This window comes from Balaenoptera physalus (genome assembly GCF_965194825.1).
Source record: "Balaenoptera physalus genome assembly, chromosome: 4".
NCBI lineage: Eukaryota > Metazoa > Chordata > Mammalia > Artiodactyla > Balaenopteridae > Balaenoptera > Balaenoptera physalus.
In genome coordinates this window covers 11,772,935-11,796,280 of record NC_138891.1, presented here as the reverse complement: position 1 = coordinate 11,796,280, position 23,346 = coordinate 11,772,935, and the positions used below count along the sequence as shown (strand labels likewise).

At 38.1% G+C, this 23,346-nt stretch overlaps 1 protein-coding gene across 2 annotated transcripts in view; it reads right to left on the bottom strand.

The window, feature by feature from the left end:
• The window catches only part of COL6A6 (collagen type VI alpha 6 chain), a 171,656-nt gene that overhangs the window by 80,754 nt on the left and 67,556 nt on the right, over positions 1–23,346 (bottom strand). For both annotated transcript variants that reach the window (XM_082459201.1, XM_082459200.1), the window contains exons 9-19: positions 17,867–18,210; positions 17,705–17,783; positions 14,825–14,979; positions 12,032–12,124; positions 10,499–10,552; positions 8,603–8,674; positions 8,490–8,516; positions 8,114–8,158; positions 7,970–8,023; positions 6,827–6,889; positions 1,132–1,197 (exon numbers count right to left, since the gene is read on the bottom strand). In XM_082459201.1, coding sequence (XP_082315327.1) covers positions 1,132–1,197; positions 6,827–6,889; positions 7,970–8,023; positions 8,114–8,158; positions 8,490–8,516; positions 8,603–8,674; positions 10,499–10,552; positions 12,032–12,124; positions 14,825–14,979; positions 17,705–17,783; positions 17,867–18,210 — 1,052 coding nt within the window. The remainder of the gene's footprint in view (positions 1–1,131; positions 1,198–6,826; positions 6,890–7,969; positions 8,024–8,113; positions 8,159–8,489; positions 8,517–8,602; positions 8,675–10,498; positions 10,553–12,031; positions 12,125–14,824; positions 14,980–17,704; positions 17,784–17,866; positions 18,211–23,346) is intronic.

Sequence of the window (23,346 nt, the reverse complement as noted above, 5' to 3'; positions counted from 1 at the left end):
TCACTTAATAAAAATGGCAGGTAACATTTACTGAAGGTTTATGATGTGGCAGGGTCTGTCATCGAATTCCCACCATCCCCTTCAAAAGTAGGCTATTTGTCCTATTTTGAAGATGAGAAAATTGAGGTTTACGGAGAGTACCTTGAGGTCACAGAGCTGGTAAGGAACAGAGCATGAAATATGACCTAGGCCTTTTCCCAAAGCAAAGATCTTTCCACCATATCAGACCTCTCCCACAGGTGGAGTCACCAAAGAACTTCCTTACCAAGAAGATCCAGAGACACACATTTTCCAGATAATTATTTTTTAAAATTCTGAAAAATCTCATATTTCATGAGATTAATAGATCTACCAGATCTTGTTCTTGTTCTTTTTTTTTAAAGATTTAATTTTATTTATTTTTGGCTGTGTTGGGTCTTTGTTGCTGCACGCGCGCTTTCTCTAGTTGTGGCGTGGGGGGTTACTCTTCGTTGCGGTGCACAGGCTTCTCCTTGTGGTGGCTTCTCTTGCTGTGGAGCATGGGCTCTAGGCACACGGGCTTCAGTACTTGTGGCTCACAGGCTTCAGTACTTGTGGCTCGTGGGGTCTAGAGTGCAGGCTCAGTAGTTGTGGTGCACGGGCTTAGTTGCTTCACGGCACGTGGGATCTTCCCAGGCCAGGGATCGAACCTGTGTTCCCTGCATTGGCAGGGGGATTCTTATCCACTGTGCCACCAGGGAAGTCCTGATCTTTTTCTTTTTTTATCATGTACTATGTATAACATGACATCTTTTTAGGCTATGTGTCCTCTGGATCCTGGGAAGGCCAACGACTTTTTTGCTAGTGCTTTCTATCAGCTACCTTACATTTTAAGTTAGAGTTTAGATGTTTGCATTCATAAATTGAGACCTCAGGGGTATGGCTTGGTGAAGAAAGTCACCCCAAATTCAGAAGAGAATGTGTCTTAAATCCCAGGGTAGTAGATATGGAGGAATAAAAGATCATTCTGCTCCTAAAAATAGTTTTTCTGTATCAAGTATATTCACTCTGATTCCAAATTCTTTATATGCATTTCATATTCTACCACTAAAACTCTGAGCCCCACAGTTGTCACATCATTACATGTTTACTTCCAAAAGCCCACACAGTTACCTGTCTTCCGTGTTCTCCTTTCAAGCCCTTGGGTCCTTCTATGCCATTGTCAAATCCAGGAACTCCCTAAAAAATAGAAAATAAAGAGCAAAATTGATAGGCTTTGAAATTTTTTCCTTAACAATGTAATTTGTGTGTAATACACCTGGTCACCCCCAAAGAAGGTGACAAGAGAAGGTCAACCCATTTGAAAGCAGAAATAGGCTAAATTATAGATGGTTTACAAATGTTTTCTTTTCCTCCCATGCTTTGCATTATCAGAGGAGAGAGAAGACCTAAGATGAGTGTGTGGGGTTGAAGTGAGAGCTCATGATGGAAGGCAGAGCCAAGGGAAGCAACGGTGACATGACTTGTGTTTAGGTATTTCTTTCTTGCTACTACCATCTTTCTCTTAACTTCTGGTCTTCTTTCTTGGGGCCTCGGCAAGTTTATACTCGAGGGTTGGTAGATTTTACTCTCCCCAGCCCTTGGGAGAAGGGAAAGATTTTTTGTTTTGTTTTATTTTTATTGAAGTATAGTTGATTTACAATGGTGTGTTAGTTTCAGGTGTACAGCAAAGTGATTCAGTTATATATACATATATATCTATTCTTTTTCAGATTCTTTTCCCTTATAGATTATTACAAAATATTGAGTAGAGTTCTCTGTGCTATACAGTAGGTCTTTGTTGGTTATCGATTTTATATATAGTGGTGTATATATGTTAATCCCAAACTCTTAATATGTCCGTCCCCCACCTTTCTCCTTTGGTAGCCATAAGTTTGTTTTCTATGTCTGTGGGTCAAATGTAACTAAATTCAATTGTATCATTTTTTTTTAAGATTCCACATATAAGTGATATCATATGACATTTGTCTTTCTCTTTCTGACTTACTTCACTTAGTATGATCATCTCTAGGTCCATCCATGTTGCTGCAAATGACATTATTTTATTCTTTTTTGTGGCTGAGTAATATTGAAGGCAAAGGTCTGTAACGGGTTCCACCACAAGAACAAGAGGACCCTGAACAGCGCTGAGGATTGTACCTGCTGCCCACTCTGTCTTTCTCCTCCTGGGTCCCTGGCTGCCTTCTAACCCCATTTGCTCATTCCTACTTTTCTGGTTTTCAGAAAATCCTGGAATCTTGACTTTTTCTCAATATTTATAGAAATGTTCCAGCAGGAACTCATTGAAAACAGGCACACGTTATGGAATGTTATCCTTGGCAGGCCAAACTGAAAGCTTTCTATCTTGGGTAGTTAGGACCACAAACAGAGCAGCCATGATGTCTGGACGATCAATTGAGCCAGTCAACTCGTCAAAGCTCTAGTAAATGGAGAGAGAATGGCAATTATCCAGTCCTGCTGAGAGCCAGCCGCCTGGCTGTTTGACTGATAGCAGACTAGATGATCTTCATCAATCAATAAGTAATTTGAGATCACCAACAGGGACACAGCATCGTTCCAGATACTTCAGAAGCTTTTTAAACAAGCAGTTTCTACACTCACAGAGCTTATAGGCTAACTGTGTGAAAAAGATGGGCTTAGAATTTACTTTAAACTGATAGCACTAAAACTTACATGAATAATTATTTCTCTCCCTCACATACCAAAGCCAAAGATTATTTTCTTATGTCTTCTGTTTTACTCTTAAGTTTAAATATTTGTTAAGTTTTCCGGGCAGGTATACCTAAATTACAATATTAGAGACTTGTATTTTCATGAGAAAAGTGAGGAAGAAAAAGGGAGGTAAAGTCCAAAATTTTCTTTCACTGGGTGTATACACTTCTTATTACTATAGTCCAACTCTGCACTATTTAATTGAAGAGATGTCATAAAAAATCATATGGCAGCACATTGTACAGAACAGAATGTCTCACTTTCTATACGGACCAGCTGTGTGGTCAGTCTGAATATGATCTGGCCTATTTTATGAAATTGGACAAAAGAGCATCATCTAATACAAATTTATGATTAAACACGGGCTTCTAATAATAATATGCTTTAGAATTATGAACCTTACTAAGCTCTGTAGCTCAGACAAATGAGCTAGCTCAGTTTTCCCCCCAAATTACATGAGATTTAACCATACCAATGCTTTCTTAGGTCAGCTCCCAAGGCGATAGAAATAACAGCAAAAATAAACAAATGGGACCTAATCAAACTTATAAGCTTTTGCACAGCAAAGGAAACTATTGACAAAATGAGAAGAAAACCTATGGACTGGGAGAAAATATTTGCAAATGATGCAACTGACAAAGGCTTAATTTCCAAAATATACCAACAGCTCATACAACTCAATAACAAAGAAACAAACAACCCAATCAGGAAATGGGCAGAAAACCTAAATAGACATTTCTCCAAAGAAGACATACAGATGGCCAACAGGCACATGAAAAGATGTTCAACATTTCTAATTATTAGAGAAATGCAAATCAAAAATACAATGAGGTACCACCTCACACTGGTCAGAATGACCATCATTAAAAAGTCTACAAATAACAAATGCTGGAGAGGGTGTGGAGAAAAGGGAACCCTCCTACACTGTTGGTGGGAATGTAAATTGGTGCAGCCACTATGGAGAACAGTGTGGAGGCTCCACAGAAACTAAAAATACAGTTGCCATGTGATCCTGAAATCCCACTCCTGGGCGTAAATCAGGCATAATTCAACAAGATACATGCACCCCAATGTTCATTGTGGCACTCTTTATAATAGCCAAGATATGGAAGTAACCTAAATGTCTATCGACAGATGAATGGATAAAGAAGATGTAGTATATATATACACAATGGAATAACCACTCAGTCATAAAAGAGAATGAAATAATGCCATTTGCAGCAACATGGATAGACCTAGAGGTTATCATACTAAGTAAGTCAGAAAGAAAAAGACAAATACCATATGATATCACTTATATGTGGGATCTAAAATATGATACAAATGAACTTATCTATGAAACAGAAACAGACTCACAGACATAGAGAACAGACTTGTGCTTGCCAAGTGGCGGGGGGCGGTGCTGGGGGAGGGATGGATTGGGAGTTTGGGATTAGCAGATGCAAACTATTATATATAGAATGGATAAACAACAGGGTTCTACTGTATAGCACAGGGAACTATATTCAATATCCTGTGACAAACCATAATGGAAACAAATATGAAAAATAATGTGTGTGTGTATACATATATATATAGATAGATAGACAGATAGATAAAATAATATATATATAAATCGCTTTTCTATACAGCAGAAAGTAACACAACATTATAAATCAACTATAATTCAATAAAATAAATTTTAAAAATAAATTTAAAAATTTAGGTCCAAATGGGAAATTTCAAACAAACAAACTAGCTTTTACGTGATCACAAATTCTCTCTGAATAAGCACAGATTTTCAGGAATTTGTGCCGTTGTGTGTGTTCTATTTATTCTATCAGCTTTGTCCCCAATTTTTTTCCACAATGGTAACCCACCAAAAAACACACAGAAGAAAGCACAGATTTGTCCTTGATTTGAGATGTATATTCCCAAGTGTCTGGGAAGAGTTATTATGTATTGAAAAACCATCTGAAGTCAATATATAGTGACAACACATCACAAGGAAGATCCAGTGGGTTGAATTTTCAGCCATCTCAAAGTCATAGAACACTTCTCTTTAGATAAAAATACTTTTACATTATTCAGATTCTTTTAAAGGTGTTACACAATCATCCAGACAATTAGGGGGAATTCTGATTAAAGTGAATTACAATTTTATGGCAATACTCCAAGTGAATTTTTAGCCGTCATATACCAATGACTGAAATGTCTTTGTGTTTGAACTACTATTTCTAAATTATCCTTATTTGTGGATAGATTTCTGTTTCTGATTAGACACTTTGAAGTTGTTTGAAACTCTCAGGTCACCAGATTATTATCAGATGTCACTTAGTAAACAATGTTGTCTTCACGTGCAAATTCCTCTGCTTTTTAAATAAAGTTATCTTCAATGCTTGCATAACATTTATATTTGTCAATATATACTGTACCAAATTCTTTCTCTGATCAACCCACTGTATACTGGAGGAGGAGTTATTAAAGACAAAGTCCTGTGACATTCCCAGTTGCCTTACATCATTATCAGCACTTGGTATTGTCAGTTTTAAAAATTTTAGGCTTTCTGATGAGTGTGGTACACTGCTCTGGTACATTGATGGTGAGAGTGTAAATTAGTACAAAATTTTTGGAAAACTGTTTGGCTGTAAAGAAGCTGAATATAGGCGTACAAGTTATCATCCAGACGTTATACTCTTAAAGTATAGACCCAACAGAAATGTGTACAGAAGACATGTACAAGAATGTTCATAGCAGCACTATTTATAAAAGAAAAATCTGGGAACAACTCAAATATCCATCAATAGCAGAATGGAGAAATAGATCATTATATATTCACACAATGGAATATAATACAGCAATGAGGTTGAATGAACTACTGATATTCACAACATGGATTCATCTCACAAGCATATACTTGAGCAAAAAAGCCAGAAACTGAAGAGTGTATCTTATATGATTCCACTGAAAAGTTCAATAGCAGGCAAAACTAATTTATGGTCCTGGGATAGTGATTACCTTAGGGAGGGCTGGTGGTGATTGGAGTAGACCTGAGGGGGTTTCTGGGATGTTCTACTGTTGTCTAATGTTCTATTTCTTTACCTGAGTGGCGAGTGCACAGGTGTATTTATATTCATCAAGCTATGCATTTATAATTTGTGTACTTTTCTGATGCATGTTACAGCTTAACAATAAGTTTGAGAGATTTAACAAATAACATGGTGATTAGAGACAGCAATACTGTATCATATACTTCAAAGCTGCTAAGAGACTAGATCTGACATGTTCTCACCAGAAAAAAGAAATGATAATTATATGACATGTTAGAGGACTTAGCTAACACTATGGTGATAATCCTAATATATAAATGTATCAAACCAACCCGTTATATACTTAAACTTACACAATGTTACATGTATATAACATTGTCCACACAAATATATCTCAATTTCTAAAACTTTAATAAATGTTTTTAAAAATGCTAAATTCTAATTCATTAAGGTTTTGGAGACTGATGTGTGGGCATGGTGATCAAAGTCCTGTCGTACTGAGGTCTAATTGGACTCAGCATATCCCCTAGGTTGGTGTGGGTCCTGCTTCTTTTGGTGTAGGTCATGCCTACTCAACTGGGTTGCGTCCCCATGAGACCAGATGTTTCTGGGTCATAAGTTTTGCTTAATGTACTTTTAGCTGGCTTGGACTCAAGGAAATGAAGCTAATATTCTTAATTGAGAAAGACTCTTGGGGAATAGAAAAAAGAGATGGCTTTGTTTCTTTCATTCTGTCCATATTTTGAGATACTCAGAGGAAGATAATGGAATGGAGAATTCCTTCATAGCTCTGAAGCACAAGGACAGTTCTGAATATGTAGTCTCAAAAAATACATGTGCAAACAATGTGCAAGGCCTTCTCACCATCCATACTCATCCTGTATATAAATAGGATCAGGCACAAGAGACCTACTTTTAAAACTCTAAACAGTTGTGCTCATGATGATTTCGTTTCAGGACTGCTATTGTAGTACCTTCAAGTGGGTTTTCTTTCCCTATCAGAAGTGCTGATGGGAAACAAGCCCTGATGTGACGTTAGTTTGCAGCCCTGCAGTCCCAGCACTTACAGGGTCTCCGCACAGGCCCTTTGCTCCATGGTCACCAGGAATCCCTCTCTCTCCTGGGATTCCCTAAAGTTAACACAAATCAGAAGAAGGACAAGATAAGAATTTTAAATAACATTAATAAAAACGAAGAGCTTATCTTCTCCCTGATTTGAATTATTAAATATTTTCCTGCTAAAGTTACTTTGAAACTAGAAAGAGGAACAACTGATAGTTTCAGGCATCGTACAAATAATTTAAAAGTGACCTCAAGTATTTGCCACAGTGGTGAACGCTGTGTTCCAGACACATTTGTTGTCTTGTTCAGTTTTTACAACTACTTTATGCGCCAGGTATTGTTTTTTTTATCTTTCTTTTGATGAGGCAGCTGAGATTCAGAGAGATTATCCATTTTCCCCAAAGGGGTTGCATCAGCTAGAAAGTGGGTTCTTCACTCAGCAGTTCACACTCCCAAGACAGATAAAGTGGATGGTGGAAGTATGGCTGCTGCTGGGATTTGTTCCAGATGGAAAGGAGTGAGACACACCTTCAGAGTGCTGCCGACCCTAAGGCTCTCACCAATACCCTGTGACTGTTCTTAGTATGGTAGCTGCTTTTCAAGATTTCCCCCAGTTCTTCACTTTTCTCTGTATCTATTTCCTTTGCCGTGAAACTCTACAGTGCCTTCCAACTGTGGTGGGGCAATATTCCCTACCTCTGAGTTTGGCTGTGACTTGATCTGGCCAACAGAGAGAGATGCAAGTGTCGCCATGAGAGCTCCAAGCCTAGGCCCCAAGAAGCCTTGAGGGAGCTTGTGTGTTTCTACTTGCTCCCTTGTTCTTCTGCCACAGCCATGAAAAGGTCATGGTCAACATGGCCAGGCAGCTCTCCAGTCCCAGAAGGAGGATAAGAGACAAGTGAAACAAAGCCCCCAGCCAACCTACAGACACATGAGCCAAGGTCAGCCATGCTCAGCCTTGATCAGCTGAACTTCTCAGACACATAAGAAATAAATGTTTATTGTTGCATATGATTGAGGTCTTGTGATCATCACAAAGCAATTTTGTGGCCCTAGCTGACTGAAATACCTGGGGTAGCTGTTTTACTGTTAATCACACCTTTAATTCCCAGCACATTTTTCATGTTGTCCTTTTATTGAATACCTACCTGGGCTCCTTCATCGCCTTTTTCTCCTTTTGCTCCTGGAAGACCACTGTCACCCTAAAAACAGAGAAGAATAAACTCAAATTCCCATTTTCTTAGAGAGAAATAGCTCAGAAGGGTCTTCATGGTACAAAGAGAAGGCTCTACCTGTTCTCCATTTAGCCCATCAATTCCACTTTCCCCAATTTCTCCCTGAAAAGATAGATGTGATCAGAATAGAGTGCATTGCATTTATGTGGAAAGAAGCCAGACACCAAACAAAAAGTCTAATTTTGTGTTCCATATACAGGCTCTTTGCTAGGCTGGCCCTGGGTCCTATCAAAGATTACTGAGTCACAGAAACTGTCAACAAATAATATACATTGCCTGCAATAAAAGGCAAGAGTAAACAAAATGAAATGGTTAGCAGTAAAAAAGGAAGGTCAACAGAAACTTCATTTGTACAATCTACTGGTCAATCATCTCAAAAATAAAAACATTTCTAGATAACAGATAGGCAGATAAATGATGTTTGGTACCATACCTCCTGTCCATTTAGTCCCCTGTTCCCCTGAAAATAGAAAGGACAGTAGGGGTTAGTGTAGGAAGAAGGAATTAATGTTGGGAAGACTTCACAGTGTCTTACGTGACCCTTACCTTAGGACCTTTGGCACCATAGCATCCTTTAGTACCTTGCTCTCCCATTGGTCCGGTGGCTCCTCTTTCCCCCTGAGAAAGAGCATATATTCAGATAAGCTTTTCTATTGTCATCTGGAATCTGTCTTGGAAATTTGACAACTTCTGTGCTGGAAAAAACAATTTGCAACTACTCATGGTTTACAACCCAGAATTCATGCGTATAAAAACTGAGAATGCAAGTGAATTAGAGCCACTCTGATGACAGCTGTTTGTGTTGGATCCCACCTGGATACTTCCCAGGGTGGGGTAGTAGCTAAATAAAACAGACATGCAAACAACTGGCTGCTAAAATGCATTCTCAAGATTTTAGGAGATATTCCAGGAACAGATGATGAATAATTGGTGAGACATCAGAGCAGGATGCTCTAGGTATGGTCTAAGCAAGAGGCAGATTTCTAGACCAAATTCCATCTCCCTTCTCTCTTTCTCTCTTAAACCAAGAACTGCTCCTGCAATCCTTGTCTTGGTAACCCCACCAGTCTGTGCAGTCTTGTGAGCTGGAAACAAAGATGTCATCCTCAGCATTTCTCTCACCAAGTGGTCACCAAGTTACGTCCATTCAACCTCCTTAACATATCTATTCATACTGCCCTAAACTAAGATTGGGACCTCTTTGTCTTGCACCTACTACTGCAAGACTTCTACCTGTAATCCTTACCTTATCATCCTCCATGATGTTGCCTGATCATGCTTTCTAAACCCATACCCTAACCATGTTTAGTCCTGTGCTTAACATCATTGAATGATGCCCGTCAATTGGAAGACACCTTCTAAGTCTTCCACAGGGTATTCAAGACACCCAGTACTCTGGGTCTTGCTTGCCATATAACCTCCTCTCATGGTCCTGGGTTCTGGCCATGTTGATCATATGTTATTCTGCAAATATACAGTTCTCAGTTACACACTCTTGATCACACTGTTCTCCCTGTACTAGAATGTTCTTCCCACAAACTTTGCCTGGAGAAAGTTCTATCTGTCCTTCAGATGCCTGTCCAAGCATCAACCCCTGTCTACAGTCTTCCTCTCCCAAGCCCTAACTGTCACCAGGGCTGTTACCTGATGCTGTTAGGTATTTGCACAGCCACACTCTATCACATTGCACCACATTATACCTCTAGTAGAGTCCTTGTGTATAACAACTGTAACTACTGTTGTCTCTTTTGCCTTTCCAGTAGTCTGGAAATTACCTGAGATAGGAGCCATAGTTTTTCTTCTCTTTCTTTATTTTTATTTCTAGGGCCTGGCACTGTGCCTGGCACTTGGTAAGGCACCTTAATATATATTTGTTAAATGAATGATGAGTGCACCTTAATATATATTTGTTAAATGAATGATGAGTGCATTTATGAGTGAGGTCTTTGATAAATAATGTGGTAAATTGTAAGATGTTTAATATACACTTGTTAAATGGATGGATGGAAGGAAGGAAGGAAGGAAGGAAGGAAGGAAGGAAGGAAGGAAGGAAGGAAGGAAGGAAGGAAGGAAGGAAGGAAAGATAGATGGATGAACAGATGCAAGAAAGGGTGAAGTCTGTGATAAGCAGTGTGGTGAGTTGGTTTACTCATGCAAAATGGATCAGAAAGGGGGAAATGGCAGTGATTTGACTCCTTCAGTGAAAAAGATAATTTTGCATTGAGTTTATTATACAATGTTGGTGGATAGTCAAAGAGGAGACAGTAGGTTAATAAAACACTCGTGACCACCAGAAGCCTGATGAAGATTAAAAGACCTCAGACTTTGCCTATGAATCCTTAGAACTTGACTTTTCTTGCTTCCTTCTGAATTGACACAAATGATTTCATACTGTAGATATGTTCTTAGGAATAAATGGAGCTGGAAAAAACCTTGACTTACAGCAATGCCCTCCTCTCCCAGGTAGCCATCACTGCCTTTAAAACCTGGGGGTCCCTGGAAATAAGGAAAGGAAGGATACGTTAGCACTCCATAGACCAAAAACCAGAGGTAATCAAGCAAAATTCTTCAACTTTACAGTTTTACTTTATGTAGAATAGTATGAGTTTGAAAAAAAGTTTCCCCCTCCACAACCTAAGTTATATTTATACACATAAAAATAAATGGAATTTTGAGACAAGTATCCAGATAACTCAAGGGTGTGTGTGTGTGTGTGTGTGTGTGTGAATCATAATATTTTCCATAACTCTCTCAGATGTTATATATAGAGCTGGAGGTTTTTTTTTCTAGACAAACATTCAAATGAATACAGCTATATTTGCCTCTGACAGACTAGAATTATCCTCTTTCCATTAAAAAGTTCTTTTTGAGGATTTATGCTACACATAAAATAGACCACACGCATTTCTTTCCAGTTTTTTTTTCTGAGACCTGTTTAAAAAAAGTTCTACCATTCTTGGGACTTCCCTGTTGGTGCAGTGGGTAAGATTGCTTGCTCCCAATGTAGGGGGGCCCGGGTTTGATCACTGGTCAGGGAACTAGATCCCACATGCATGTCGCAACTAAGAGTCCGCATGCCACAGCTAAGGAGCCCGCCTGCCGCAACTAAGACCCGGTGCAAACAAATAAATAAATAAATATTAAATAAATAGATAAATAAAAATTTTAAAAATTCTATCATTCTCTTTACATGAAATCAAAGCATTCAGGAAATAATTAGTCCAAAAACTTTCTTCAGAGAGACAGCCATGGTGATTTGAAAGTTATAGTGCTATCTATAAATTATTCAAAAATCAAACACATATGTAAATAAACAGTATTGAAATTGTTAAACACACCCATAGTATGTTTATACATAGTTAAACATTTCCTCAAGCCCCAAATCATATTTTTACATAAGGATACATCAACTTCTTTGGGTTAGGAAATACACGAATCTGTTGTTAGTTATCGTTTTTATGCCTGGCCTGTTTTACTTGGCAACATTTTGGTCTGGCTACAGCTGAATGAAACATCTTAGTGTCTCTTGCTATGACCGGGTGATCTGATCTAGCTTTTCAGCAGACTGCACAACCTATTTCCTACTTGATTTAAATTACTCTGCTTCCATTAAAAGTGGAAATTGAAATAACTCGTCAGTATTCAGGAGGTTTTCATTATTCAACATGAGAGATCACAGTTTGTTTTTCCGCATCATGGTCATCACTGCCAGAACACTGGATAATCAATGATCTCTGCAGTTTTTCTCTTGATACTTGTATAGAAAGGTTTTTAAAAGTATCCAATTTAGAAAGCCAAGAAAAAGCTATCTAATTTGACATATAAGAAGAGGAGGACGATAAGAAGACGAGTATGACACATAAGAAGAGGAGCTTCTACCTAGAAGCTAAAAACATCCCTTATTTCTACCTAAACTTGGATCTGAAAAACATATTGTATTCAAATAAAGTAAGCCATGATCGTAACTAAAATCACCTTTTTCCCTGCTGGTCCAGGGTCTCCCACTGTGCCATCTCCTCCAATGCACTTGCAGAATAAACAGCAGCATGTCCTTTCTGCAACACTGACCTTGGGAAGGGTAGGAATACATTACATTTGGTGGCATCGCTTCCCAAATCACACACCACACAAGCTCAGGGATGTGATCTGAGAAGGCTGTTCACCACTCAAGTGACAGTGCTCTGGAGAGGATGCAGGAGACATTCTTTACCTTCCATCTTTCCTTCTGTGATCTGCACCATACAAGGAATTCAGAATCAACTCAAAGACGTTTTGTGTTCTCAAAAAGGCATCAGTTTAGCCATGGCCAATTCATTGCACACTGATTTATTAATGAGATCTCCTGTGCCCACATCATCCCAGCACTGACCACGATATTGTTAATTACCCTATATAATTCTGCCCCTAATATTTTGTTCAGTAAAATGAATACATGCTGTTTTCTCCTTTTCCTGTTTTGTGAAATCTTTGTATGCTGGAGGATATAGACAGTGTCCAATGTCACACTGCTTGGCATGGAGTTCAATGGTCAACACTTCCAGAACAGTTTGTGTGGGACAGGGTTTCAAAGACACCAATTACATGTTCAACATTTCAGAAGCACTTGCTGTAGAGGGTGAGCACGTGAAGAGATTTTATACTCTGGTCACATTTTATAGTCAGGCCAAAAAAAATGTTTTTTTGGCAAAAAAATTTGAGTGAATTTCATCCTGCACCTAGTTAGTCATCCCCTAAAAAATTGACATATTCCATTGCATTTTTACAATTAACCCACAAGATGTATTTTTAGGAAAATTCTGCTTGAAATAAATACTATGCTTTGCCTTAGTAGGGTAGAATCAATCTTTGTGTTGAGAAGTTTCCCGTCAAAATTCTAGTGTGATGAAAAGTGAAAATCTTTTGTTATAACCACTTAGCAACTTCCCCTCTTTAGTTGTTTCTTATTATATAATGTTTCTTTTCTGACATTAGAAAACTCTGTTTTTTCCCCCTGAAAACCTCAGAAAACCCAATAAAACTTGAAATGTGTGAAACCAAATAACAACAACAAAATGGATTCTGTGATTTCATGTTAGATGATATCAATTTTCTTTGCATCACTAAAACCCTACAGCATCAACTCTTTTACTATTAACATTAAAACTGTAATTTCTAAAATTAAAATTTTCTTATACAGTGTTGCATTTATGTGATATCTAAAAAGTGATAGGCTTGTTTGAAGAATAACTTCCTCCCTCTATGAATTACCAATTTGAAATTACACATTTCAAAGAGTAGGAGACACAAAAATTTTTTTTGTAAAGTAGACACCCTCTTCCCATGTAGAAAGGAATTACAACAAAACTTCCAAATTCTCTAAGTAATTATTTTTACATAATTACTACACTGAACACACTGTTCACATATCTATATACAAACTCTATAGGCAGAAAGTAGCAGGAACTAGCACCTTATTGGAAAGTGTCTTGATATGCTGATTACAGATTTTATAAATTATAAGCAAATTACAAATTATCAGCCACTCATTAAAGGTGAAAGTAGTGATAGATATCTTGGTAACATTTCACCAAGCTAGTTGAATTCTTGTACGTTTCTGAAAGAAATAGGATTGTGATGCATTTTATCTAGGTGTTAGGTTCTAAAAATGGATCATAAAGCAAAAATCTCCATAAAACAAAAATCTCTGTCAGTCAAGACAACCTTTAAAAAACTTTCCATTCTAAAGTACATCACGGGAGGTCTATCATCACGTCACTAGTTTTTCTTCCAAGATTGGATGAGATGCTCTTTTCTTAGTTGAACTCTCAATGGATTCGGCTCTCGTTCACAGGCCATGTTGCAGAGAAAACACACATCTTTTTTTTTTTTTTAATTTTTATTGGAGTATAGTTGATTTACATACAATGTTGTGTTAGTTTCAGGTGTACAGCAAAGTGAATCAGTTATACATATACATATATCCATTCTTTTTAAGATTCTTTTCCCATAGAAAAGAATCTTCAGAGTAGAGTTCCCTGCGCTATACAGCAGGTCCTTATTAGGTATCTATTGTATATAGAAAACACACATCTTAAACAGCAGAATGATATTCAGTGTGGTGAGTCATGGCACCTAGGATCTGCAAGGGACGTGAAAACTGGCTGGCTGAAGGAGCAGCCGAGTCACCCTTACTGGTCAGACACTCTTGGGCGCTTATGTTTATTGACTGTAATTTGGGCAGGATTGTCGGTGCTATTTAGTTTCTTCTTCTTTTTTTTTTTTTGCCAAGCATATAAATTAAACATGTTTTCAGACATAGGAAACAAACTTATAATTACCAAAGGGGAAAGTGGGGGGGAAGGATAAATTATGAGTTTGAGATTAACATATACATACTATATATAAAATAGATAACCAACAAGGACCTACTGTATAGCACAGGGAACTATACTCAATACTTTGTAATAACCTATAAGGGAAAAGAATCTGAAAAGAATATATATATATAACTGAATCACTTTGCTGTAACGTGAAATTAATACGACATTGTACATAAATTATATTTCAATAAATAAATAACAACAACAAAAAGAAACATGCTTTGACATCTCTCTACTATATTACATTTCTTTCAAAACACCCTCTTATTTGGTCTTTGCACGAAATCAGAAAAGCCTGACTTCACTCCCAAATGAACAAAATTAGTTCAAATTCATAAGCCTAAATATGAAGCCTATATACAAAACAAATAGAAAGTTTAAACTCACCAGCTTTTTCTGAATAACTTACCAGGTGCTTAGACAGTCGGCTCCCAAGATCCCTCATCCCAAGAGTGAGCTGTATCCTGTACTCAAATCCTTTCCCAAATTCAATGTAGAGAAGGTCAGCCAGGTCATTGGAATTGCTGGCTCCATCCAGAGCAACTGTGATGAGGGCATTCAGGCCTAGCCAACACAGTTGACAATTCTCCAGGTGAGGGGAGTTTGGTTACTTTAATCTTTTTGCATATGTATCTAAGTTGTTATTCCAGGAAACCAGTTGCAAGAGGAACACTCATTTTACTGTCCACTTCCCCCAACCACACACTGTAAAACTGACAAGTGACAAGACCATCATCAGAGAACAAAAGGAATTCCATTTTTCAAAACAAACTAAATTGGAGAATAATTTATATAATAAATTATAACAGATCCTTGAGTCCTCTGATGATATGAAGTAAGATAGTGAGTTTAAAAAAGTCCACAGAGAAAAGGGAACCCTCCTACATTGTTGGTTGGAATGTACATTGATGCAGCCACTATGGAAAACAGTACGGAGTTTCCTCAAAAAACTAAAAATAGAGCTACCATATGATCCAACAATCCCACTCCTGGGCATATATCTGGAGAAAACTCTAATTCAAAAAGATATATGCACCCCAATGTTCATAGCAGCACTATTCACAATAGCCAAGACATGGAAGCAACGTAAATGTCCATCAACAGATGAATGGATATAAAGAAGATGTGGTATATATATATATATATATATATACAGTGGAATATTATTCAGCCATAAAAAAGAATGAAGTAATGCCATTTGCAGCAACATGGATGGACCTAGAGATTATCATACTAAGTGAAGTCAGAAAGAGAAAGGCAAATACCATATGATATCACTTATATGTGGAATCTAAAATATGACACAAATGAACTTATTTACAAAACAGAAACAGACTCACAGACATAGAAAACAAATTTACGGTTACCAAAGGGGAAAGGGGGTGGGGGAGGGATAAATTAGGAGATTGGGATTAGCAGATAAAAACTTCTATATATAAAATAGATCAACATCAAGGTCCTACTGTATAGCACAGGGAATTATATCTAATACCCTGTAATAAACAATGATGGAAAAGAAGCTGAAAAAGAATATATCTATATATCTATATCTATATATATCTAATCACTTTGCTGTGCACCAGAGACTAACACATTTTAAATCAACTATACTTCAGTAATAATAATAATAATAATAATAATAAAAAAGAGTCCATAGAGCATGCTAAAGCACAGAGGAATTCATATGTCAAGAAAGTAAGTGTTCTAAATTTTTGCCACTTGAATGGGAGATCCTTGGAGCAGCAGCACTGCTTTCACCCGGAAGCTTATCAGAAGTGCAGAATCTCAGGCCCCACCCTAGACCCACAGAATCAGAATCTGTATTTTAATAAAATCCCCAGGTGATTCATATGCACATTGAAGTTTGAGAAGCATAGCTCTAAATGACAATCCAGTTGGAATTATAGGTACAAGAGACGGTAAAAGACCTCTTGTCAGGCAATCAGGAACAAATGTCATGTAACCAACCGGAGCTGTGGGTCATAGGCTTGGAAGTTTATAGAATATTTCAAATAAAACTTTTAGAGACTAACAAAGGGTTGACTTATTTTGCAAAATAAGGACATTAAATGATGATAGTAATAAACCTGGCAATCATTAGGGTGGAGGTAACCATAACGACAACTGTGCTCTTGTTTATTAATAATTACTATGTGCCTGGAAGTTGCCTAAGTACTTTACATGTATTATCTTATTTGTAAGCTAATAGTTAACCTGGGAGACAGATGTCTTAGGCTAAATTCCTTAGAAGCAGAGCCTGAGATAACAATTTGGACACACACAATTTATTGAGGAAGCACTCTCTGAAAGAAAGGGGCAAAAGGTAAGCAGGGTAGGGCTGGGGAAGGATCTGAGCAAGACAGTGTTTCAGCTGACATCTAGCTTCATCCTGATCCCTTGGGAACTCTGGAGCATGAGTTACACTACACAACTGGCGCCACTTTGAGCCAAAGGTCCAAGTCTCTGTACTCTACCTGCTGCCCAGGGGTGGGATGGGGAGTAACATTCCAGGTAAGGTGGCTCCCACTGGCAAAGGGCAATTCCTCAGAGAAAGTGGAACCTGTGGGTAACGTGTTAGCAGCTGGAGGATGGGGAAACCTGTCTGTAAAGGGGTCTGGGTGGAGTACCAATTACATCCACTTATAAAAAAAGTATTTCTATTTTCAGTCAAACTGGAACATGTGAATGCATTTTTCTTCCACTGACCCATATTTTAGTATGAACTGACAATGAGTCAGAATGGGCATTGGTTTCTAAAGCCGAAAGCCTGGTGCCAGAGCTTTACAAACTCATAAACACCATAGTTGGTCCATCTGTTATCTGAAGGAAGGAACTCATTATGAAGTCCCGAAACATGAGTAAACTTGTCCAACACTGCTTGTAACTCTGGAAACTTTAAGAGTGTTAGAAGAAAATAATCCAACTCTCCTATTCCTTAGTCAAGGAGAAATATACCTGGCTCACTTCTGCTGACACTACAGACATAGCAATATTAGACAATGCGGGGCAAGGGAGACAGGAACATCCTCCAGGAAAGCTTAGGAAGAAGAAATAAAGTGATATGAGAGAAAGGATAGGACACTGTATTCAGTGCTGTTTCATATGGGGAGAGGAAAAAGTAGATGCCAAAATGCTATGAGAGCTCATTTGCTCTGCCAAGTGCATCCAGAGTGGAGAGGCTGGCAAATTCAGTGCTATTTGAGTGTCTGGAAATGTAAGAGTTAGAAATGAGTTTTGAGATTATAAAGTTCATCAACACTCCTTTCTCAGTCCTCCCCAGGCTTGGTACCTTCTTTTCTGAGTTCATCAGATTTTTGTTCAAGTTTTTCAACATCATCATCCAATCCATCTGAAAATAAGAGAACCACCTAGGAAAGTATTCAAAAAAGTAAAATGAGTAAAAAGGAAGTCATTGCACCAAAGGCCAATAAATAAAATAAAACCAAGTTACCTTTCCCCGAGCAGCTGATTTATTCTGAAATGCACCCCACAGAGAACTCAAGAGGTTTGTGTTGAGAAGAGATGGTCTTTTAACTGTTACATCCTTCAAGCTGTTCAGTATGTTTTCACTGTAGATCTCAAACTTGGGGGAATATTTTTCCATGGCATTGGTCACTTGAAAAGCCACACTAACCTGAGTCTCCGTGCCCACCTCACAGCTTACCCCACTAAGGGAACTGATGGCACGTAAGATGTCTGGAAGGTAAGTTTCCATCCAAGGCTGACCTTCAAGCAAAGTCTGCCCATTCTGCTGAGTAGAGATGTCAAATCCCACCACAATGTCCACAAAGCAATCTAGGATTCAAGGGAAAAGCATATCTTATTAGACTAACAAATAGCTTTATTTGACTTGGATGTCATGTCTGAATCACAGGACTTGGAATTCTTGTTTCTGTCCCAGTTATAAAGGTGGAAAAAAAGAAAGAGCATGAGTGAATAATGGAAGAGGCTCAGAATCACTCTTTCACTTTTTTTTCTTTAAAAAAGTGTTATTTTTTTAGCATCTATAAAATCTAGATGATTCTATAATGAAGTTCTGAAAGATTTCATTGTGTCCATTGAAAAAGCTATGTAGTCACTTAAATAGCTGAAATATGTTGTGGAAATGTTAACAGTCTAAAATAGGAAATTCATATCATGCTATTTATAACTGAGGTCATTCAACAAATATTAAATTATAATTATAAGGGAAATATTAAAACACTTGAATAGAGAAAGTAATTTAGAAAAAATAAAACACAAAAGACTCCTAAAGGAATGATTTTGATGATTTATCTTTCTGAAAAGAATCTTTGATTCCTCTTTTTGTCTCCTAACATCCACTCAGAAAAGAAAAAGTAAAAAGAAAAACAGAGACTCCGTGAGATCCTTTGAGATCTTGCTTGGTTGGAGTCCTTCAAGTGAAGAAACTGGGTACCGAATTATCCATATTCAACCATGTCAAAGAAAGCTTTGTGTTCAGAGCTCAGCCACTCAGGAAGCCAAAGCCATTGCTATTTTGGAGTTTAAGAAATACTTAGAGAAGCATTGCGTTTAAAGTGCTTTGCTCTCATCCTTATTAACTCTAGAGACATTTAAGCACCGGAGAAACTACAAGGGCTTGAAATTTTAAGCTGAGCCTCCTAACAGGAAGATAATGAGAAGGGTAAAATCCTATGACATATATACTCTTTTTTCAAGAACTTTTAGGTTGACTAGAAACTTCAACCTTTTCCAGCAAATTCCACACACACACAGCTTGCTTGGTAAAATAAGGCATAGGGATGTTTATTTTTAATTTGCATTATTTAGAGAAGCAGTTTTTCAGATATTTGTTGTGTAGACAAACGCCCGCCTTCCAGACACACTGGTCAGTTGGGCATTTGCAAGTCTTTGAAACCAAAATATCAGTTTCAGTTCTTAAAACAACGGACAGGAACTTGATTCACTTTTAATGATAAAAGAGTTGGGTGAGGGAGAAGAAACCTTATTTGATAATCAATTTTCACCATGACATTTGAGGTAAATCAAAGTCACCAAAACATCTGAAAGGTGAGTTTTCTTATTTTACTGTACTTAATTAGAAAATGTCTTCTCCAATATTCAGAAAGTGAGATAAAAAAAAGAAACTAGTCAGAAGGAAGCACTAGAATATGTCCTTTCCAAGCTTCCTCTTAAATCTATATCCTTTCATTTCTATTTTGAGATTGAAAGTTTCACTCTTGGATGAACATTGTTTTAATCCCTGGACAGAAAACCATTCATTTACCAAAACACATTACTGCCTTCAAGGAGAACAGTCTCTTGTGAAAAAACAAACATTGGCAAATATGCCAAAATGTCATTGAGTGTTCCTGGGAACTGTCCCCTTTAAAAATAAAGTGTTTTAACTTTTTGTCTAGTTTACTGAGATTATAAACTCTAGTAAACAAGTTCCTGGTGTTTATTTAACTAATTCAAATTGACAAATGAGTCCATGATAATGTGATCAAAGGAATGGAATTTGGGGAACAAGTCCAGAGGTGGCAGTCATATGTCTACAAGTACATACAATTACAGAGAGTGGGCCATGCAAATCATGGAATGGCCTTGCAGACTCTGCAGGACATCTGCCCTCAAATTAAGAGGCCTTTGAAGAGGCAGGGATGATTTTGGAAGTGGGCTAGGAAGAAGGCTAAAAGTGGATTTCCAAAGAGAAATAATGAAGGATTGTAGTATCAATAGAATAGCAGGAGTGGGAATCAAAAGGGGATAATAAATGCAAGGGAAATTAAGAAGGTAATCCATGGGACTGGCTACAGAGGGTGATAAACACAAGTAAACCAGTACTCTGAGAATTTGCCAAATAGCAGTGTGGAACCCTGGATTGGGGAGGCAGAGTTTAGTTTTAGTCCTGTACAGGTCACTGCTGTGTTACTACCAAATAACTTCTGCCAAATCTCTTAACCTCTCCGGGCATTAATTTTCTTGTCTATAAAAATAAGAAGATTATATATTTCAAAATAAAAATACAAAAGAACAGAAAAAAAGGATTGAACTAGACAGTAATGGTCTCCTGCTAAACCCCAAAGCTGATTTTAATTATCTGACTTATAAAGAAAGTCCATAATTGGAGTTAATGATGGCAGATTTTTAGTATTAAGAAATACTGTCAAACAAATGAACATATTTATGAAACAGACTCACAGACACAGAGAACAAACTTATGGTTACCAAAGGGGGAAGGGGATAGGGGAGGGATAAATTGGATTAGCAGATACAAACTACTATATATAAAGTAGATAAACAACAAGGACCTACTGTACAGCACAGGGAACTATATTCAATGTCCTGTAATAAACCATAATGGAAAAGAATATGAAAAAGAATATATATATATATGTATGTATAACTGAATCACTTTGCTGTATAGCAGAAATTAACACAACATTGCAAAGCAACTATACTTCAATAAAATTTTTAAGAAAAGAAAGAAATACTGTCAATATGGTAGGGTATATTTATAAGATTAGAAGACAGATTTTTGAGATTTTTGCCCTTTTCTCAAAAGATTTTTGAGAAAAGGGCAAAGTCGGGCTGTTGACTGTTATTACCTGGGATAAGAGAAAAATTTCTTTGGAGATTTGAAAGAAGGGGATATCTTAGATAAAAAAAGAGATAGAATGATCTAGAAAATATAGTTAGGTCAAGACCTAGTTTATATACCTCCCAGATTGCTTCTGCCTTACTCCGGCCCCGGCCGCACACACACCCAGGAGTTGGACATTTGTCCACTGGAGAGCCTCGGCAGCCGCCATCGCTGGGTCTCCCACACTATGGGGAGTGGGCAGGCTTTGACACGGCCTCCATCATTTTCACTGCTGTAGGTCCTCAATGACTCTGGTGCCCACGTCCAACCCAACTGAACTCACGGGAGCTCTGGCCCCTTCCACTACTTCAGCCACAGATACAACGCACTGCTGGCCCCGTATCTGGTTTTCCAAAGGGCTGGTAGTGCGATGCAGTAGGGTGGGAGAGTAAGTCTCCATGGGGTGAACTCTGACCAGTGAGAGGCAGTAGATAGGAAGGAACCGGCCGATAACCAGCCTTTATTCCCCCTGATGGGCTGGTCTGTGCAGTGGTTCTGAGGCTTCCCTGGGTGATGTTCTGCAGGACCAATGTACCAGTGATGCTTTCTCAAAAGCTGTAGCTAGCTTGGTAATGTACATCTTGTATGTACTTTTCTTTTTCCTGTATCACTTCCTTCCACTCACTCTTACTTCCCTGGGACTGTACTCCCACTGGAGTATTAGCACATAAACTGTGCTTTAAGCTCTGCTTTCTAGAGAACGCTATTAAGACAGGAACATAAAGAGATTTGTCAAGAAAAGTTGGAAATGACCATCTATTTTTTCCTTATATTTCCCACATTCCTTGAGTCAGTTCCTGAGGGTGTGTCTACTTCATCTTCATCAGACTGGCCTTTTGCTGAATCTCCTTTTTGACTCATCTTCCATGATGATGTAAAAGATGAGAGGTACTCTCGATTCTTTTGCTACCCAGTCATGGCTCCACACCAGAAAAGGCAGCAAGTCCATATCCTGAAAACTGCCTGGGGTCTCCTTTGGGTGGTCAGAATAGGCAGACTCCAAGAAAAATCAGAATAAGCATGAATGAAGATAAGAAAACAGACTTTGGAGTTTAGTTGTTTAGGGGAATTTGATGCATGTTGAGGCATTAAATTGGAATATGGCTCTGAAATGTTGCTAAACTATTAAAGCTCCTGAACCAAGGAACTCTTGGTACACTGTCCTTCTGTGAACTAAACTACCCCATCACTCCATGTACCTGTATTAATGAGATCACTTCAAGATACCCTCTGTAATACGCTGTGAAAGTTAACAAGACATGCTGAACATTTATACACACTTCCCATGCATTCCTCACGTGTCCTTATGAAACACAGAATAAGTAGAAGTGCTTCTAATTCTCATTTTGCAGAAGGGGAAGCTGTGACTTAGAGAAGCTGGCCCGAGGTCTCATAGTTATTATGGTGGATCTCGCATGTGGGAATCAGATCCAGGCCTGTCTGGAGCTCCTACGCTGAACGACCTTATTTCACCATCTCCAGGGTGTCTAGTGATGCCAGATCATGCAGGTTACAAGTGTTAGATTGTGCTGTTGGAAGTGACAGCTTAGCAGCGAGTGGCTTCCTTAGGGAGCAGCAACTTTTGAGATATAAACCCATGCATGATGTCTTAATAAGTTTCAGCTATTAACTGTTGAAGCACATCATTTATAATGTAAGCATCAGATAACCTAGACAGCAATTATATCAAGAGAACTGGCAGCTTATTTAACAACCCACAAATGGATTGGAATCAGACAGACCTAGGTTTCAAAATTTGCTTACTTTGTTGCCTCCTGTATGATCTGGGTCAGGTTACCAATATTCCTTAGAGCCCTAGTTTCTCATTTATAAATGGGAATGAAACCAAACCACAGAGGGTTTGAGAGTTTAATGAGATAATGCATTTAAAACACTTTAAAATGCTTGAGCCTACACAGATGCACAAGAAATACTGATTCTTCCCTCATATCTCCATGCAGCTGACCATTCTTTCTCATAAATTGAATCCTAAGTACAATCAGAGAAACAGAGATGATTTAACTGCACAAATGAAAAAAGTAAGAAAGGCTAGTGACCTCTCCAAAGTGGTGCATATTTTAATAAGAAGCAAAGCTGGATGTTCAGGCTCTGAATCTGGTTTGCTTTGAGACACACCAAGCTACTGTCTGATTTTCTTGATTTAGGGGTTTATCGTTTAAGAGGAGCTTGTATCCTCTGCTATGTCTGCACAGCCTTTTGAAGCTTTATCAGCTTTATCACTCTAGCCTCATTAGTCCTCAGCCCAGGCTTGGCTACAAAGGCCTCACACATTCTTGTTTGCTATACTAATCACTTCAAGTTTA